The sequence below is a fragment of the Dendrobates tinctorius genome, unplaced genomic scaffold (assembly GCF_039654945.1).
Source record: "Dendrobates tinctorius isolate UK_male_01 unplaced genomic scaffold, ASM3965494v1 ptg000003l, whole genome shotgun sequence".
Lineage (NCBI taxonomy): Eukaryota > Metazoa > Chordata > Amphibia > Anura > Dendrobatidae > Dendrobates > Dendrobates tinctorius.
This window is the reverse complement of record NW_027361671.1, coordinates 101,409,602-101,426,794: the sequence shown is the minus strand read 5'-3', so window position 1 is coordinate 101,426,794 and position 17,193 is coordinate 101,409,602. Positions and strand designations below refer to the sequence as shown.

The following is a 17,193-nucleotide window of genomic DNA, read 5'->3' as shown; positions in this document are numbered from 1 at the left end:
GTTGGAGAACAGGAGAAGTGCCAGAAGACTGGAGAAGAGCAAATGTTGTTCCTATCTTCAAAAAGGGGAAGAAGGTGGACCCAGGCAACTATAGGCCGGTGAGTCTGACTTCTATACCAGGAAAGATCTTTGAACAAATTATTAAACAACATGTATGTCAGTACCTGGATAAGAATGAAATGATTAAACAGAGTCGGCATGGGTTTGTAACTAATAAGTCATGTCAGACTTAATTTCCTTCTATGACGGAATCACTGATTGGGTGGATCAAGGAAATGCTGTAGATATAGTATATCTTGACTTCAGCAAAGCATTTGACAAAGTCTCTCATACAATCCTTATTGAAAAAAGTATGGAATGGACATGCCAACTGTTAGGTGGATTCATAACTGGCTTAGTGATCGGACCCAAAGAGTGGTCGTAAATGGCTGCACATCCAGTTGGAAGAATGTCTCAAGTGGGGTACCACAGGGCTCTGTCCTGGACCCTGTATTGTTCAACATCTTTATCAACGATTTAGATGAAGGAATTGAGGGTAAACTGATTAAATTTGCTGATGACACAAAGCTAGGAGGGATAGCTAATACTAGAGAAGAGAGAGAGAGGATTCAAAAAGATATAAATAAACTGGAGAAGTGGGCAGCAACTAACAGAATGGTTTTTAACAGGGAGAAATGCAAAGTACTACATCTGGGCAATAAAAATGAAAAAAGCATATACAGAATGGGAGGAATAGGGCTAAGTGACAGCACATGTGAAAAAGACTTGGGTATACTAATAGATCACAGACTGAATATGAGTCAACAGTGTGATGCAGCAGCAAAAAGGGCAAATGCAATTCTAGGATGTATTAACAGAAGCATACAGTCTAGATCACGTGAAGTCATTATTTCCCTCTACTCCTCTTTGGTCAGACCTCATCTGGAATATTGTGTCCAGTTTTGGGCACCACATTTTAAAAAAGACATCAACAAACTGGAGCAAGTTCAGAAAAGAGCGACCAGAATGGTGACCGGTCTGCAAACCCTGTCTTATGAGGAAAGGTTGCAGGATTTGGGAATGTTTAGTTTGCAAAAGAGAAGACTGAGAGGAGACTTAATAGCTGTCTACAAATATCTAAAGGGCTGTCACATTGTAGAAGGTTCAACTTTATTCTCATTTGCACAAGGAAAGACTAGAAGCAATGGGATGAAGCTGAATGGGAGGAGACACAGATTAGATATTAGAAAAAACTTTTTGACAGAGTGATTAATGAGTGGAACAAGCTGCCACGAGAAGTGGTGAGTTCTCCTTCAATGGAAGTTTTCAAACCGAGGCTGGACAGACATCTGACTGGCATGATTTAGCGAATCCTGCTTTGAGCAGGGGGTTGGACCAGATGGCCCAGGAGGTCTCTTCCAACTCTACGATTCTATGATTCTACGATTCTATGATTCTACAGGATGCCAAGGGCTCAAAGGGGATTGAGTGAGTCCCGTAAGTACCACATTCAAGTCCCATGGTGGAATGGCGACTAGCTTCCTTGGATGTAGTCTAGTGGCTGATGTCATGAATCTTCTTATCCACCTGTGGTTGGCCAAGTCACAGTCAAACATAGAGCTTAATGCTGACACCTGTACTTTCAGTGTGCTAGGCTTTAGGCCTAGTTCAAGACCCCTCTGTAAGAAATCCAGGATACAGGAAATGTTAGGGTTTCCTGGGTCAGGCAAATCTGGCAGACACCATGAGGAAAACTTCTTCCATATTTTGTTATATATGGCAATGGTGACCGGTTTCCTAGACTTCTGAAGGGTTTTAATTACTGCCTCTGATAACCCCTTGGCCCTCAAGATCTGGGTTTCAGTAACCAGGCCGCTAACTTCATTCCCCAGAGGTTTGGGTGATGTAGAGGGCCCTGCAAGCGAAGGTTGTCTTCCTGGGGTAGGAGGAATGGCCCGTCTACCTGTAGCTCTGTAATTAGAGAGATCCAGCTCCTCTTTGGCCATAGCGGAGCTACTAGGATGGTTGGGGTTCGATCCTCCCGGATTTTCCTCAGGGTTGCGGCAAGGATCGGAACTGGCGGGAAGGCATATGCCAGACGAAACCTCCATTTGTGGGCAAAGGCATCTACCCCCAGGGATCTGTCCCCGGGGTTCAGGGAGAAGTAGTTTCTTACCTGAGCATTCTCTCTTGAGGCTAGTAAACCCACCTCCGGGAGGCCCCATCTGTTGACCAGCTTCTGAAAGATCCTTTCGTTCAGGCTCCACTCGCCAGGCTGGATGGATTTTCTGCTTAGTAAATCTGCCTGAAGATTGGAGGTACCCTTTAGGTGGACTGCTGTTAGAGAGCGGAGGTGTCTTTCGGCCCAGCAAAATATTCGGCCCGAAAGGCTCTCTAGACTGCTGGATCTTGTGCCACCTTGGTGCTTGAGATGGGCCACTGTTATGTTGTCTGAGTAGACTCTGATATGCTGGCCCTGGACTAGGTGTCTTGCTGCCAGGAGAGCCTCCTCCACCGCTTTCAGTTCCCTAAAGTTTGAGGATTTTGTACTCACTTTCTGGCTCCACAACCCCTGGAATGGTTGTCGGGACACGACGGCTCCCCAGCCCTTCTTGCTGGCGTCTGACGTTACCGTGACCAAGGGGATCTGGGACCAGATGACTCCCCTGCACAGGTTTGTGTGATCTATCCACCATGCTAGTGAAGCTTTCAATCTTCCTGGGGTATGGACTCTTTTGTTCAGTCAGGTGTGATCTCTGTTCCAGTTCCCTAAGATATGGGACTGGAGTATTCTGGAGTGGGCCTGTGCCTAAGGCACCGACTGGATGCAGGAGGTCATTGACCCCAGTATGGACATGGCTGACCTGATGGTCGGGGACCTCTGTTTCCTGAAGCTCGAGATCCTTGATATTATGGACCCCTGATGTTCCTCCGGGAGGAAAGACATTTGTTTCTTTGAATCTAGGAGGATTCCTAAGAATTTTACCTCCTGGGAGGGTTGGATCTGCGTCTTTCCTATTTTCGGGATCCACCCCAATGATTGGAGAATACCTAGGGTTTGAGTCTCCTGGATTTTCAGGGTCTGGTAGGAGGCTCCTATTATCAGTAGGTCGTCCAGGTAGGGTACAATGCATATACCCTGGCTTATGATGTGGGACACAGCTTCCGCCATAATCTTGGAAAATACTCGAGGGGCAGAGGATATCCCAAAGGGAAGTAGTACATTGTACTGATAGTGCCTGATTTCTGGACCCTGATGGATCGCAAACCTTAGATACTTCCTGTGACAAGGATGTATGGGAATGTGGAAATAGGCATCCCTCATGTCTATGGTTGCCATGAAGTAAGCCGGCCCTATCAGCGGAATGGCGGTCTTTACCGACTCCATCTTGAATCGGCGTTATGCGATGTGTCGGTTGAGGCCTTTCAGATTTATTATTATTCTTGCCTCTCCTGTGGGATTTTTCACTAGGAACAGTCTGGAATAATGCCCCTTTCCCTGTTCCTCCACAGGGACCTGGGAGATAGCATTTGATTGTAGCAGGAGCTGAATGCCGGATTTTAGTGCTGGAGTCTCCCGAGGTGGTAGGGAGGTAACTCTTATACTCTGCGGGGGGGGGGGGGGGGGGCAGTATTCGAATTCTAGCAGTAGGCCCTCTTTGATCGCACTGAGGACCCAGGGACTGTTGGAAATCAACTGCCAAGAATGAAAGAACCTCGAAAGCCTTCCCCCCACGGGGGTCGAGTCATTGTTTCTCTTGTGGCTGTTGCTGCTGGGGGACCAGGATATTCCTGCCTCTCCCTTTAGCATAACTCCATCTTCCCGTCTTTCCCTTCCCTCTCGGCTGGGATGACTGATTCTGTGGAGCTCGAAAAAGATGCTTTTTTGTGGTCCTCTGCTCAGGAAGCACCTTTTTTTTTTTTATCTGTGGCCTTTTCAAGAATTTCATCCAAAGCCGGGCCGAAGACATGTTCACCCCTAAAGGGCAAAGAGCAGAGTTTAACCTTGGAGGTAACGTCCCCGCTCCACGTTTTAAGCCAGAGGGCCCGTCTGGCAGAATTGGACTGTACCCCATAGCCCTGGCAGAGGTGCGGATCATCTCCATTGATGCGTCCACCAGGAAGCCTGTAGCTCTCTGTAGTATAGGAAGGGCGTTAAGGAGGTCACCCCTTGGGGTTTCCCGAGAAATATGACTCTCTAGCTCCTCTATCCATTGAAAGAGGGACCTAGAGACGCAAGTGGACGCAATTCCTGACTTAAAGGCAAAGGCAGAGGTTTCCCAGGCCTTCCTTAGGAGGCTTTCTGCTTTACGGTCCATAGGGTCCCTAAGCTGGGACGCATCATCAAACGGAAGGACCGTCTTCTTCAACACCCTTGCCACCTGGACATCAACCTTTGGGATGTCCCATTTAAATTCCTCTCCCTCCTGGGGGAACCTATGCCTGAGTTCCGAAGGGGCCGAGTATCGCTTTTCTGGGTACTCCCATTCCTGGGAGATCATATCTACTATGCTCCTTTGTACTGGAAAACCTGTTCGTTTGGGTCCCTCAAATCCCCCGAACATGCGGTTCTGTGCTGACTGCGCAACGGGTTCCTCGTCTAGGCTCATGGTGGCACGTACTGCACCGACCAGCTCCTCCACATATTCCGTGGAAAGGAGGTATCTCCTAGTTTCGGCTGATTTAGAGGTTCCCGGTTGTTCCCAATTTTCGGAGCCTGACTTGTATGACCTTTCTGATTCGGACTCTGAGTCCTCTATTTGAATCTTCCGTTTTTTGGGGGGTGGTGAGCCCACAATCGGAGGAAGTGGAGGAGGCGGAGGGGGAGACAGGGCAGCCAGAGAGGTCTGGATCTGATGAGTAACCAGGCTGCGGATTTCGTCAATCAGTGACGGGTGCTCAGCCCTGACCACCCTGTCCCGTGCAAGCCAGACACAATTTTTTCACCCAAATTGAGGGAAGTTTTGCACTGCATATGGCATATTTGGCCGACTTGCTGGTGGTATTGGTGCTTTTGTGGGCAGACTTTTCTCCCTAAAAAGGAAGGGGGAGAAGCATTTTGAGGACCTCTATACCCGGATCGCACCACTAGGACCCACCCCAGGTAACACTCACTGTGGCTGGGGTAGCGCTGGGCTCTGCAGGGCAGGAAGAACCGTCCATGCTGACGGGATTTTGTCTTACCTGTCGGCGTCTTTCGGCGGGTTAATAAGGAGTCTTTTCATTTCATTCAGTCAGCGCAGTCTTTTCATTTCCCCCTCCTCCTCCCTGGGTCCCAGGGCAGGCACAGCAAGCGCTGGCGAGCTCCACTCAGCGGCAGCTGAATGGGGGCCGCCATGACAGGAAACCGTCATACATAACCCCGGAAGTGACCCCGCGCGTGTCGTCACTTCCGGATTACCGCACGACGTGCAGCAGGAGGAGGAGAGACCGGAGAGCTGCGGGAGGCCTTCGGTCGGGGATCACTGGCCCGCTTAACTCCCCCCAGGGGAGCGCAGGTGGGCCAGGAAGGTCCCGTGTTCTAATAAGACGGGAGCAGCACGGAGGAGGGGAGGCAGCGCCACCGACCACCACTGCCCGGCTTAAGAAATTCCAGGTACGCTGCAGCAGCCGGCCACACAGCATAATGAACCTCTCCATGCCCCATGGGGGACAGGAAAGACACTGGTGAGAGGGAGGTGGGAGGGACCTTTTAACCTCTCGTGCTTCCTGTCCCCCATTAGAGCGTGGAGACAACTTCCTATGCTGTCGTGGAAGGTTGCTAGAGAAAAAGAATTTTTGTGTTTAAAAATATTGCACAAAGTATTCTAAATAGGCTAATAGAGCTCAAAATATGAGGTCCATGACTCAAAATGCTATTTTATGAATACATAGCAAAAGTGCAAATGCTTAATTCACAGTATATTGGCAACCTCTACATGTCCAGAGCTGACTATCTGAAACATGCCATACGTCTCTAGCCTTGAAAGAAAGCCAATGCAGCGCTCAGTCCAGCTACATAGCTAAAGAAAAGCGAAAAACCCAGTTCAGTTGTTCATACCCGGGATGGTGGTCCCCACAAAGTGTAATGTCCAGTGACAAGCTGATTCTCCAGACCCCGACGTGCAATTCGCACAGCAAGTGCTTCTTTCTGGGGGCGTTTGAGGCGCTAATGTACTAATTTTTCCTGTATGAATTTTAATTACATTTTGCAATAAAAATCTATTTTTTAGTATTTTTGTGTAAGGCCTCTTTCATACTTCCGTTTTTGACCATCAGTCAAAATCCGCCAGTTTTTGAAAAAAAACCGGATCCGCCATTTTTTTTTGCGGATCCGTTTTTTTCCCCATTGAGTTGCATTACCGGCGGATCTTGACAGATGGCCATCCGTTGGATCCGTTTTTTCGCGGATCCGCCAAAATGTATGCGTCCGCCGGCATGCCTGGACGGACCCTGCAACGTTTTTTTTGCTGTAGGATCCGCATTTTACAGTGTGCATGCCCGGAGAAAGGAAGTCAGCCGGGAGTTTAACCCTGAAATCCTTTCTGGCGGTGGAAAAAAATCTTTCTCTTTTTCTCTCTTTCTCTTTTTCTCTTTCTCTTTCTGTCTCTGTCTCTCTCGTCCCCGGACTGCGGTTCCTTTAAAATTCTTCAGCCAACGGATTCGTCAATATAACGGTACGCTGACATCCGTTCACTTCAGTGAACAACAGATCCGCTTTCCGCCATTTTGGCGGATTTTAACTGATGTGAAAAAACTGAAGTGTGAAACAGGCCTAAGACACTATTTGATCTTGTCTATGGTCTAATAACTATGGGATCAGTATGTTTATATAAAAAATAACATTGCACAAGTATGGAACAGAAGAGGGGGGCAGCCTGATCATAGCACAACATACATGTTGTAAGTTTTTAAATGTACAGACAGGTTCAGGCATGGACTATATAAAAATCAAAATGTGACACACAATATAAATGAGTTACCAAAGTGGAGGTGTACTAAAGATTGGGCAGTCACCCATGACCCGACACACGTTGTGTATTGCTTGGTCCATGGGTCTTTTTCACTGCCAAAGTGATCACCAATTTAAATGCCTTCCATAGATTATAGTAAGTAGTAGATGATTAGTGAAATAAGTGTTATGTAAAATATCTTTTGCAACATGTAATATATAGCACTGAAAACTTGGAGATACTGATATTTGTAAGAGTTGGAATCACTTTCTGCATATTGCCCTAATTGATGCAGATATGTTAAAATATATATATCCCTGTATAACGCCTTGAGTCTGGAAACGAGAATGTATTGCACCACTGGTTAAGGTGCATATTGGCCTATGTCTATGCAGCAAAAGAGTAGCAGGATCCTCTGTATAGAACTGGTTAACAAAACTACAATCACTGTATGTTCTTACCACTTGTATCAGTACAAGAAAAACTGTAACCTTATAAAACGTTTGGTCCCAAGATATTTTGACCTTCCACTTTGTGTTAGTAACATGCATGTTTGATTATTAATTTTTTAGGAGGCATTAGTAGTTGGCAGAATTGCCTGCCACTGTGTATCCTGAGAAGAACTGAATTGGTGCACAGCACTTCTTCCCCTGTCTCTTATCACTGCATCTTGTACCTCTATAATTTGGAGGTCCTGTTCTCGCTAAAAGTTGCAGCGTCTGTTCACAGTTATTGCAGTTTGTGAATGCTGGACGTGTTTCTAAGGTGCAGTTGTCTTCCCACTTAGGTACAGCTCCTTTTGTGTTAGTGATATTTGTAGTAGGAGAAAAGCTTCACAGGTACATCCTGCAGGAATAACACAGCTGGTAACTCCACCGAAGGCTCTTTAAATTTTTACTTTTCTGTCCAGCTATTAATGAATTGTTTCTTATTTTGGTGACATTTGCTTCTCCAGGAACATTGCTCCAGACCTCATTCCTGTTAGTCTTTGCCCAGTGTGCACATTGTATATTTGTGGATATATACTTACATCGTGGCTTTTGTTGGTGGCTGCATGCAGATTTTGGTGGGTTTTTTTTTTTGTGAAGTTGTATGTTTTAGAAAATGTAATCCCCCAATTCCCCAAGTGTACAATGTGTGTATCTTTTTGTATTTTTTTTTTTTTAAATTAAAGTTTGCTTGGAACAATTTCTTATTTCAGGACCTCCAAGGATGTCTCCCAAGGCACAGCGGCATCCTCGAACCCATAGAGTTTCTAATGGTAGGAGCACAATGTGTGGAGGTCTGGAGTTTGTTTCACGCAATGAACCCGGAGAAGTGTCTACTTCATCTGTGGCTAGAAACAGCTCCTCTGGTGGCACTTGGTCATCTGTTGTGAGTGGAGGTCAGTAGTAAAAATGATTATCTACTTTATTAGCAGCCTTTCCTTTTGAAAAAAATGTGGTATCTAATTGGGTTTGAAATTGTTTTAGAGCAAATTTCTGAACTTCAGAAATGGTGACATGATTTTTATCTGACATTTTGCAAATGCCATACATGTAGATTAAATAATTCTAATTTGTGTCTGTGGTTGTTTGTAGTGCAAAGACTTTCGCCCAAAACCCACAGGCCCAGATCTCCTAGACAGAGTGCTATGGGTGGTAGTGCAGGACCAGCTCTCGGCTCTCCTCAGGCTGGTGCTGTGGCTCCAGAGTCAGTTACCATGCCTGTACCCACTGGATCTCCAACACCTGCAAGCCCGGCTTCCAATAGAGCAGTTACACCCTCCAATGAAGGTATGTGTGTGATGGTTTGTATGGTCATCGGGTGCTACCTTGGAAAATTATGGTAATTCTGATAGGTGACTGCTACCCAATAGATCACTGGCTGCAAACCTATGGCATGTGTACAAGAGGGGGCAAGCAGAGCCCTCCTGGTGGGCACACTCGCCATCTCCTTCATCACTAGCACTGTGCCCACTCTCCTCTGCACGCGCACCGTCCCATCAGGTCACGCATCCTCCCATCAGTCTGTGCACGGGCTGAGGAGAGTGGTGGCGCTAGTGCCCACAGGTAGGAGGATTGTGATATATGAAAAGTCCATATTGTGTTGGAACATGCAGAAATGAGTTAGTTACTGTATATACTCGTGTATAAGCCGACAAGGATGGGGATGAGGGGACAATGCATATCCTGCATATACTTGAGTCAATACATTTTCCCAGTTTGTGGCAAAATTAGGTGCCGTGGCTGATACTTGGGCTCGCTTATACATGAGTATATATGGTATTTTTTTTTTTTTTTATGTGAGGCCATTATTCTGTATGGAGAACTATGTGGGCACATTATACAGTATGAAACACTGCAGAGCCATTATACAGTATAGAGCATCACGTGAGGCCACTATACAGTATGGAGCATTGTGTGAGGCCATTACACAGTATGGAGCACTGTATGGGGCCATTATACTGCATGGAGCACTATATGGGGGCCATTACACTGTATGGAGGATTATGTGGAGCCATTATACTTTTATGGAGATCTATTTTGGAGCCATTATACTGTATGGAGGACTTTATGTGCCCGTTATTTTGTATGGAGGGCTGTGTGGGGATTACAGTTGGAGACTCAAACTGTGGGGTCACCATTCTTTGTTAGGGGAACTGAGGGAGGGGGGTACAGTAGGGTCATCATACTGTGTGTGGAGGAGGAGTTAACTGTGGGGGTATCATACTGTGTTTTGGAGCACTTTTGTTTTCATCATACTTTATCTGTTTTATTTGAGGGTTTTTTTTTATCCTTTGTTATTACATATTTAAATTAGGCCATTGAGCCATATGCTTTTTACTGCTGTTACATAACATATTATTCCACTATAATTCCATAAGTTAATCGTTTTATTACATAAGGAAAAACTTCCACAATTGTAGACATTTTTTTTTAACATACATCAAGGTTGGCCTGCAACGTTCTGGAAGCTTTTAACTTTGGCCCTCTTTGTATTTGAGTTTGATTTCCCTGCCTGAAAGGGTTTGTACTCATCATGATACAGGGTTACAATTACAAAGAGGTTGTAAAAACAAACAACTTTGCAATTTTACTTTTGATTAAAAATCCTCTCCGTTCTCAAGAACAGACCTTCACTACATTTGGTGGCTAGTATCTTTAGGCTTGGAGTGCAGCGCTTACAAGATCTTTGATATTGACTCTATTGTTCGCTAGTGTGCGAGTTGCCTTTCTAATCTAAAACCTTAGTATTCAGGGCACATTGTGATAAATAAGTGGGTTTTGGATTGCAGTTTGGGCACTTGGTCTCTAAAAGGCTCGCCATCACTGTGATAGACCCATTTTGTAAAAAAAAAAAAAAAAATAGCTTGTGTGATTTCATACTTTTAGGTAAGCTAAGAAAATTAGCAGCACTTGTAGTGCTCTCCCTCGATCTGCTGTCTCTTGTCCCTGAGTACTTGGATTGACAATCTCTTTAAATGTAGATTCTTGACCTGTATTACAGCTGTTTTTTCATGTTTCAGTCCGAGGGCTGCAGGAGGGAATGAGTGAAATTGGACTTCTTTTTTTTTTTTTTTTTTTTGGCGGTCGCTGTTATATCGTTAATAACAGTGATCGCAACACTGGGGTCTGTAAAAACTGACCTGAGTCATGTTCTCTGTGGTTTCAGCTACCCCCGGTAACTGAGACTCCGGAGAAATTCCAACCCGGGGGGGGGGGGGGGGCGCTATACACTTATTTCTCAGCGCCATTAAAAAGCGGTGCTGAGGCATAAGCACCCTTAACTCCCGCCATTGAAAGGCGTATCGGCAGTCGTTAAGGAGTTAAGTCATCTTCCTCTCTGAAGAGGCAACATGTAGCATTTCGGCGCGCACGATGCACCGTCAAAAGTGCGCAGCACGCTACTTTCACACTGGCAGCGCATGATCTGCGCACCCTATGCTAAAGATAGGGTGCGCCGATCGCATGCGTGCAAATGCGATAGTAGGCGGTGATCCCGGATGGGGCGGGCAGGGAGCCGGATCGGGGCGGGGCTTACCGACGCAGTGCGCAGCGTTGTTTCAACGCTAATGTGAAACCAGCCTAAGCACTGTGTACTTAGTATGTGACCACGATGGGGTCATCTCTGAGATCCTGAAGACTGACTGCACGAGGGTCACCAAGTCCCCAATTGTGACTCCCATAGGAGGAGGCAGCCCACACTTCTTGTTGTGGCCACTCTGGAAGTACTCAAAGGCAACAGGGGAATTCCTGATAGAAACTGTTTCAGAGCTTGAAGTTACAGGCAACAGATCTGTGGTTGTACTTTTAAGGTCACGGAGAAAATGATTGGAAATTAAGTGAATGTGATTATTATATCTGCACATTTAATTTTTAACGCGGTATAGATTTCCTCAATGTAACTTTATTATTACTTGTATCAATGTAGTGAAATAATGTTAGACCTGTCTGTATTCAGCTAAGGATTCTCGATTGCAAGATCAGAGGCAAATTTCCCCCACTGGTGGCAGAGACAGTATTAAGCAAAGTGATTCTTCTACCTTTAGCAAACCTGAAAACAAAGGTAAGTGCAGAAATACTAATTTAAAAGCTGGTACATAACAAAGACCTGATTGGAATTCACTTAAACTCACAGATTATTTTTTTAGAGTCTCTAGTGGGGTGAACTAATTGGGATTTTTTTTTCCCCAGTAGTTTCACCTATGGCTTCAGAGCAAAGAAAACAACTAGATGATTTAAAGAAATTTAAAAATGATTTTAGGGTATGTATATAGTATGCCTTTTGCTATAATGGATGGGAGCTTGAGATAAGTTTAGTAATATTTACTTTTCTCTTTAGTTACAGTCTAATCCTAGTCCTGATGCCATTGATCAGCTTCTTAACAAAAATCGGGAGAACTTGGATAAGCCCAGAGAACTTTTGAAAGAGAAGTCTGATTCTAACTCCAAGGAGTCTGCCAGCGAAAGTGGCAGTAATGCACCTACAAGCAACAGCAGCAGTAAGCCAAGCAGCCCCAGCATCTCCCCATCTATTAGTAGTAGTGGCTCTGAACCTAAAAGAGGTCCAGAGGTTACGTCACAAGGTGTACAAACTTCTGGACCTGGCAAGCAAGATCGTGAAGACAAGGATGACAAGAAGGAAAATGCCTCAGAGTGAGTGAATAACTATCCTCTCTAAACTTCCCTTTACTCTCTTTTGCCTTTCTCTGGATTAAGGGAAAATATATTTAAAGGGAATGGACACCTCTAACAAGGAAAAAAAAAAATTGACCTTTAGTTTATAAAACTAGTTTGTCTACATTCTTAGTTCCTTGACTCGTTTTCAGGCCCTCTAATTTGCACGTTGCAGCCTGATCCACTTTTCAGATTTTTCTTTAGAAGTTTCTCCCAGTTGTATAGGCTGGAATTGATGAGGCCTGTGTGCTGCTGTCTTAATTAGCTTCCAAATCAGCTCAGCTTCTATCCTGCACCTATTTCCTCTTGCAGTGATTGGAATGGAGCTTCGACTGCTGCTGTCAACCCCATAATTGTTGCTGCGCTGTCAATCTCTGATAGAGGTATTTAAGGTACTACTCTGTGTGCCCATTGGTTCCTTTCAGTGTCATCACGGAGTTATGATGGTAGCCAGGGGCCTGCTGAAGGACCCAGTGTCTTCCAGGACTGCAATCCTGTGAAGCCCTGCCACTGGCTAAACTTGTAGTTTACAGATATTCTCAATATGCTGCCAATGCCGGGGCATTGCAGTATATAAAACAAGCGATCAGACAATGGCCGGCTCGAGTCCACCAAGGTGACTAAAAAGTGAAGTTACAAAAGAAAAGTTTTAAAATGTAGTAAAAATTTAAATTTGATTCATCCCCCGTCTCCTCAATTAAAAACAAAACCCCTATATTGGAACCACTGCCTCAATATAGGTCCAATTTAGCGAAATGGAAAAATTAACCTATATAGTAAGTGCCATAAACAGGAAAAAAATAAAATGAAACACGAGAATTATAGCTTTCAGCCTTCATACTTCCAGTAATAAGAAGTAATCAAAACTTCATGTACCCCAAAATTATATGAATGATATGTCAGCTTTTGTTGCAATTACAGAAAATGGTTATATAAATCACATTTTTGTACTTTTTCTTTCTTATTGTCCGTGAGTAAAATTAAAAAAATTATACAACTTTATCACTGTAATCGTACCGACCTGTAGAATCGTATTTCAGTTCATGTTTTGCCTCACAGTGAATGATGTACAAATAAAGCCCAAAATAAGATATTGGAATTGAGTGGGTGGTTTTGTGATTTCATTGCACTTAGAATTTTCTTCCACTGCAATGTTAAAGGTGAGCCCTCATACAGCTACAGTTCCTGGCAAAAGTGGGGAAAATAAAAAGGTGCAACAACTGAGCATCACCTTGTCACGAAGGGTTTACCTTTTTTTTTCGTCTATAAGCTGCAGCCACCGCCGTTAGGGGCTTATCTACAGCATTCTGTAATGCTGTAGATAAGCCCCCGATGTGACCTGAAAGAGAAGAAAAACGAGTTAGATTATACTCACCGGGGGCCGAGTCGTGGTCCGGGTCCGGTGCCTCCCATCTTCATGTGATGACGTCCTCTTCCTTGCTGTGTGTCGTGGCTCCTGCGCAGGCATACTATATCTACCCTGTTGTGGGCAGAGCAAACTACTGCAGTGCGCAGGCACCAGGAAAGGTCTAGAGAGGCCCAGCGCCTGCACACTGCAGTACTTTACTCTGCCCTCAACAGGGCAGATAAAGTACGCCTGCACAGGAGCCGCGACAGGCAGCAAGGAAGAGGACGTCATCACATGAAGATGGGAGGCAGCGGACCCGGACTGCAACACCCATCGGACCGGACCCCGGGTGAGTATAATCTAACTTGTTTTTCTTCTTTTTCAGGTTACATCGGGGGCCTTATCTACAGCATTACAGAATGCTGTAGATAAGCCCCTAATGGCGGTGGCTGCAGCTTATATACGAAAAAATAGGAGACAGATTCCCTTTAAACATTACCCCTTTTCTCCATCAATCTTCTTTTTTCTGTGTTTGAACTTGGATTTATCTTTTTTTTTTTTTTCCTCAACATTAATATGTAAAACCATATCAACCCTCCTCATCTTTTTGATTGCTGTAGACCAACTTTTAGTGTCAGTAGGAATTTTGGGCTCCCTTAGAATACCGACAACTGTTTTTTTTTGTAAAATGCCATGGCATTTCATAGCAAACTATGATTTCAAAATCTGGTTGGCCACTGACCTCTTCTTGCTCTGCTTAAAGGGAATCTGTTAGCAGGTTTTTGCTATGTAATCTGAGAGCGGCATCGCTTAGTTTACTGGGTGCAACAGTTGTGAAGCCATCAGAGTTCTTAGATGTAGCAGAACTCAAAAGCTGCTACCGCCTACACCACAGCTTTATATGCATATTGTCTAGTGACAGTGAGCTGCTTAAGAGGGGAGGTGGCTTAGTCTGTGCACAGTGGTCAGGCAGTGATAATCTCTTAGTGATAAAACCTTCATTGTAAGTAAGCGGCATGCAGCTTAACAAATGACGCTTCTTTTAATTCGGTGTGTCAGTTGCTAACTCTTGTTGACGTCAGATTACATGTCAAAATGTCAAGAACCTGCTGACAGATTCCCTTTAATTGACTGATAACATTATATACATAATCGAGGAGAGTCCTGTTGATTGAGTCGATGGGGGAGGGGGGGGCAACCCATTGGACACCACATTGATGACTCTTTAGGGTCCGCAATAAATAACCTTTAAGAACAATTGTGTTTTCTTTTCCAGGCAAGTGAGAAAATCTACATTAAATCCAAATGCAAAGGAGTTTAATCCAAGATCGTATGCTCAAGTAATTATTCTTTTTAATCTCTTCACTTCAAATGTAGCTGAAAAGTTTTGATTGAGTTCTTACAAGAAGTACATGTCAAGCCACTCCTGTATGTGCACACTAGTGTATCTGCAAGTTTTGGTAATGTAGATAACTGAACAATTGCACATAGTTGCGGGGACTCAAGCACTTGGCTCCCTGGGCAGGAGATGAGCAGTAATTCCTCCTATAGCATGAAACTAGTTACAGGAATGGACAGCAATTAATTAGTTCAGCTGTTTATGGGCCTGGGTGTAATCCATTTTCCTTCGAATGCAGCCCAAGCCTTCAACAACGCCAACCTCACCTCGACCACAAGCCCAGCCAAGCCCCTCAATGGTGGGCCATCAGCAGCCGACCCCTGTGTACACGCAGCCAGTTTGTTTTGCACCAAACATGATGTATCCCGTTCCTGTGAGTCCTGGTGTGCAGGTAATGCATGCCAATACTAAATGGATAGCACTGCATTTGTGAAATTGTTGTATGGAAAGTTTGGTTCATTTTCAGCATTGTTTTTTCTTCTTCTATAGCCATTATATCCTATTCCAATGACAACCGTGCCAGTAAATCAGGCCAAGACATACAGAGCAGGTAAAGGTGAGACTAGAGCACACGTTGCATGCTTTTCTTACTGTATTGTATTTGTAGACCTGTACATAATGGAGTAAATTTATTGTGGTGAAAACCTGAAACAAGCCTTTACTATTGCTGAATGATTAACGATCTTTACATTTGTAGGAAACTATACTTTAGATATGTTTTTTTTTTTTTTTTACAGTCTTTCTAATGTGGGCTTTACCAATGAAAATTACCTCCATGAACTTCTTTTGCTAAGCATTGCATATAATACTTGTAATAAGCGTCAAACAATAGGGTACGGCTGCACATTGTAGTTGGCATTGTGTCTAAAACACCTTTCACATACAGTGCACCAAGTGGTTACCTTATATACTTGCATCTTATGGGTGCATAGTCATGACTTTAATGAGCGGTACCACGTGACCGCTGAAGGAAGGAAAAGCTGCCGGAGGCGCAGGGGCTGCAGAGACCGCGCCAGGAGGGGGTGAGTATATGCGATATTCACCTGTCCTCCGCGTCCTCTGTCAGTGACATTCAGGCAGCAGAGGGCGCGATGACTTAGTTATTGTGCACCCTCTGGTGCCTGAGCGTCACTGACAGAGGACACGGCAGACAGAGTGGTGCGCAGCGATGGACAAGATGTGAGTATGTGTGTTTTCTCGTACGCCTTATTGGGGGACACAGAGACCATGGGTGTATGCTGCTGCCACTAGGAGGCTGACACTATGCTCCTCCTCCGCAGTGTACACCCCACCGTACGGCAGGAAATTCCTCAGTTTAGCTTAGTGTCAGTAGGAGGTGGACACGGGTCTTTCATTAGACCCATATCTACCTCAGCGTGCGTCGTTTCTTTTCAGGTTATCCGGAGGGATACAGAGTGAAGAGTCACATCTGTAGTCCCACAAAGAGACTGAGTACGGCGTGTACTGCCACCCCGTATCCTAATAGGTCTCTACAGCAGGACCAGGAGATCCGAACACGGATGTGTCATGCGATCCAGATTGTCCTCGTCCCCCATCTCCCACCCACTCGCCCACCAGAGCCTGTTGGTCGGATGAGGCGCGGATACTCTTTGTGACAACACACGCTGGATGAAGGTACCTTTATTCATAGAGACTGATCAGGCAGGGGTAAGTATGAGGCCCGGGTCCCATTCTCCTCAGCAGCTCCAATGGTCACTGTGGCAGTGCTGCGACGCCTCCGTGCCGCCCCGCGCTTCCCGGCGGCCGCCGCATTTATTTCAGGCCCCGGCTTATCGGCCTGTTCTGCCGCACCTTTGCCCCCAGTGCATTTCTAGGGGGTTTTATTTTTCTCCCTTCCAGCCCCAGCGAGCCTCAGGAGCGGTCACCGCGGCAGTGCTGCGGGGCCTCCGCGCCGCCCCGCGCTGACAGGCGGCCGCCTCATCTAATCCAGGCCCCGGCTTCATCTTGGGCCTTGTCCTGCGTCGCGGCCACGCCCCCGCCTTCTTTCTCGGGCGGGCTTTCCTCCCGCCCGCTTTAAGCCTGCCCACCGCCTTCTCCCCTCACTCTAAGTCTCCCTGAGGCGGCGCTGTCTCCACCCACCCCAGTCTGGATAGGACGGCGCCATTTTTAGCATCGGTGGTTAGCCCCGCCCATCTTCTTCCTCGGTCTCTGCAGGGAAGCGCGCGCTTCCTCCTCTGTTCTCGGCTGCCGCCATTTTCACAGCCTGTCAGCCGGATGCTGTCCTATCTGCCGTGCCCCCTGCAAGCCCAGACGAGCCTGCACCTTCATTTGCTGGAAGCTGCGACAGGACACCGGACCGTGAGTAGCTCTGCGACTGCAGACTGACACCCTCCTCTGCCTCCTGTCCCCCAACCT

General features: G+C 45.8%; 1 protein-coding gene across 12 annotated transcripts in view; it reads left to right on the top strand.

The window, feature by feature from the left end:
• The window catches only part of ATXN2 (ataxin 2), a 182,842-nt gene that overhangs the window by 102,824 nt on the left and 62,825 nt on the right, over positions 1-17,193 (top strand). For 7 of the 12 annotated variants that reach the window (XM_073564973.1, XM_073564778.1, XM_073564473.1 and 4 more), the window contains 8 exons: positions 8,113-8,295; positions 8,492-8,686; positions 11,355-11,459; positions 11,588-11,658; positions 11,736-12,049; positions 14,695-14,758; positions 15,056-15,208; positions 15,307-15,373. In XM_073564973.1, the coding sequence (XP_073421074.1) occupies positions 8,113-8,295; positions 8,492-8,686; positions 11,355-11,459; positions 11,588-11,658; positions 11,736-12,049; positions 14,695-14,758; positions 15,056-15,208; positions 15,307-15,373 (1,152 nt within the window). The remainder of the gene's footprint in view (positions 1-8,112; positions 8,296-8,491; positions 8,687-11,354; positions 11,460-11,587; positions 11,659-11,735; positions 12,050-14,694; positions 14,759-15,055; positions 15,209-15,306; positions 15,374-17,193) is intronic. The other 5 variants (XM_073564585.1, XM_073564575.1, XM_073564841.1 and 2 more) reach the window with 2 other exon arrangements.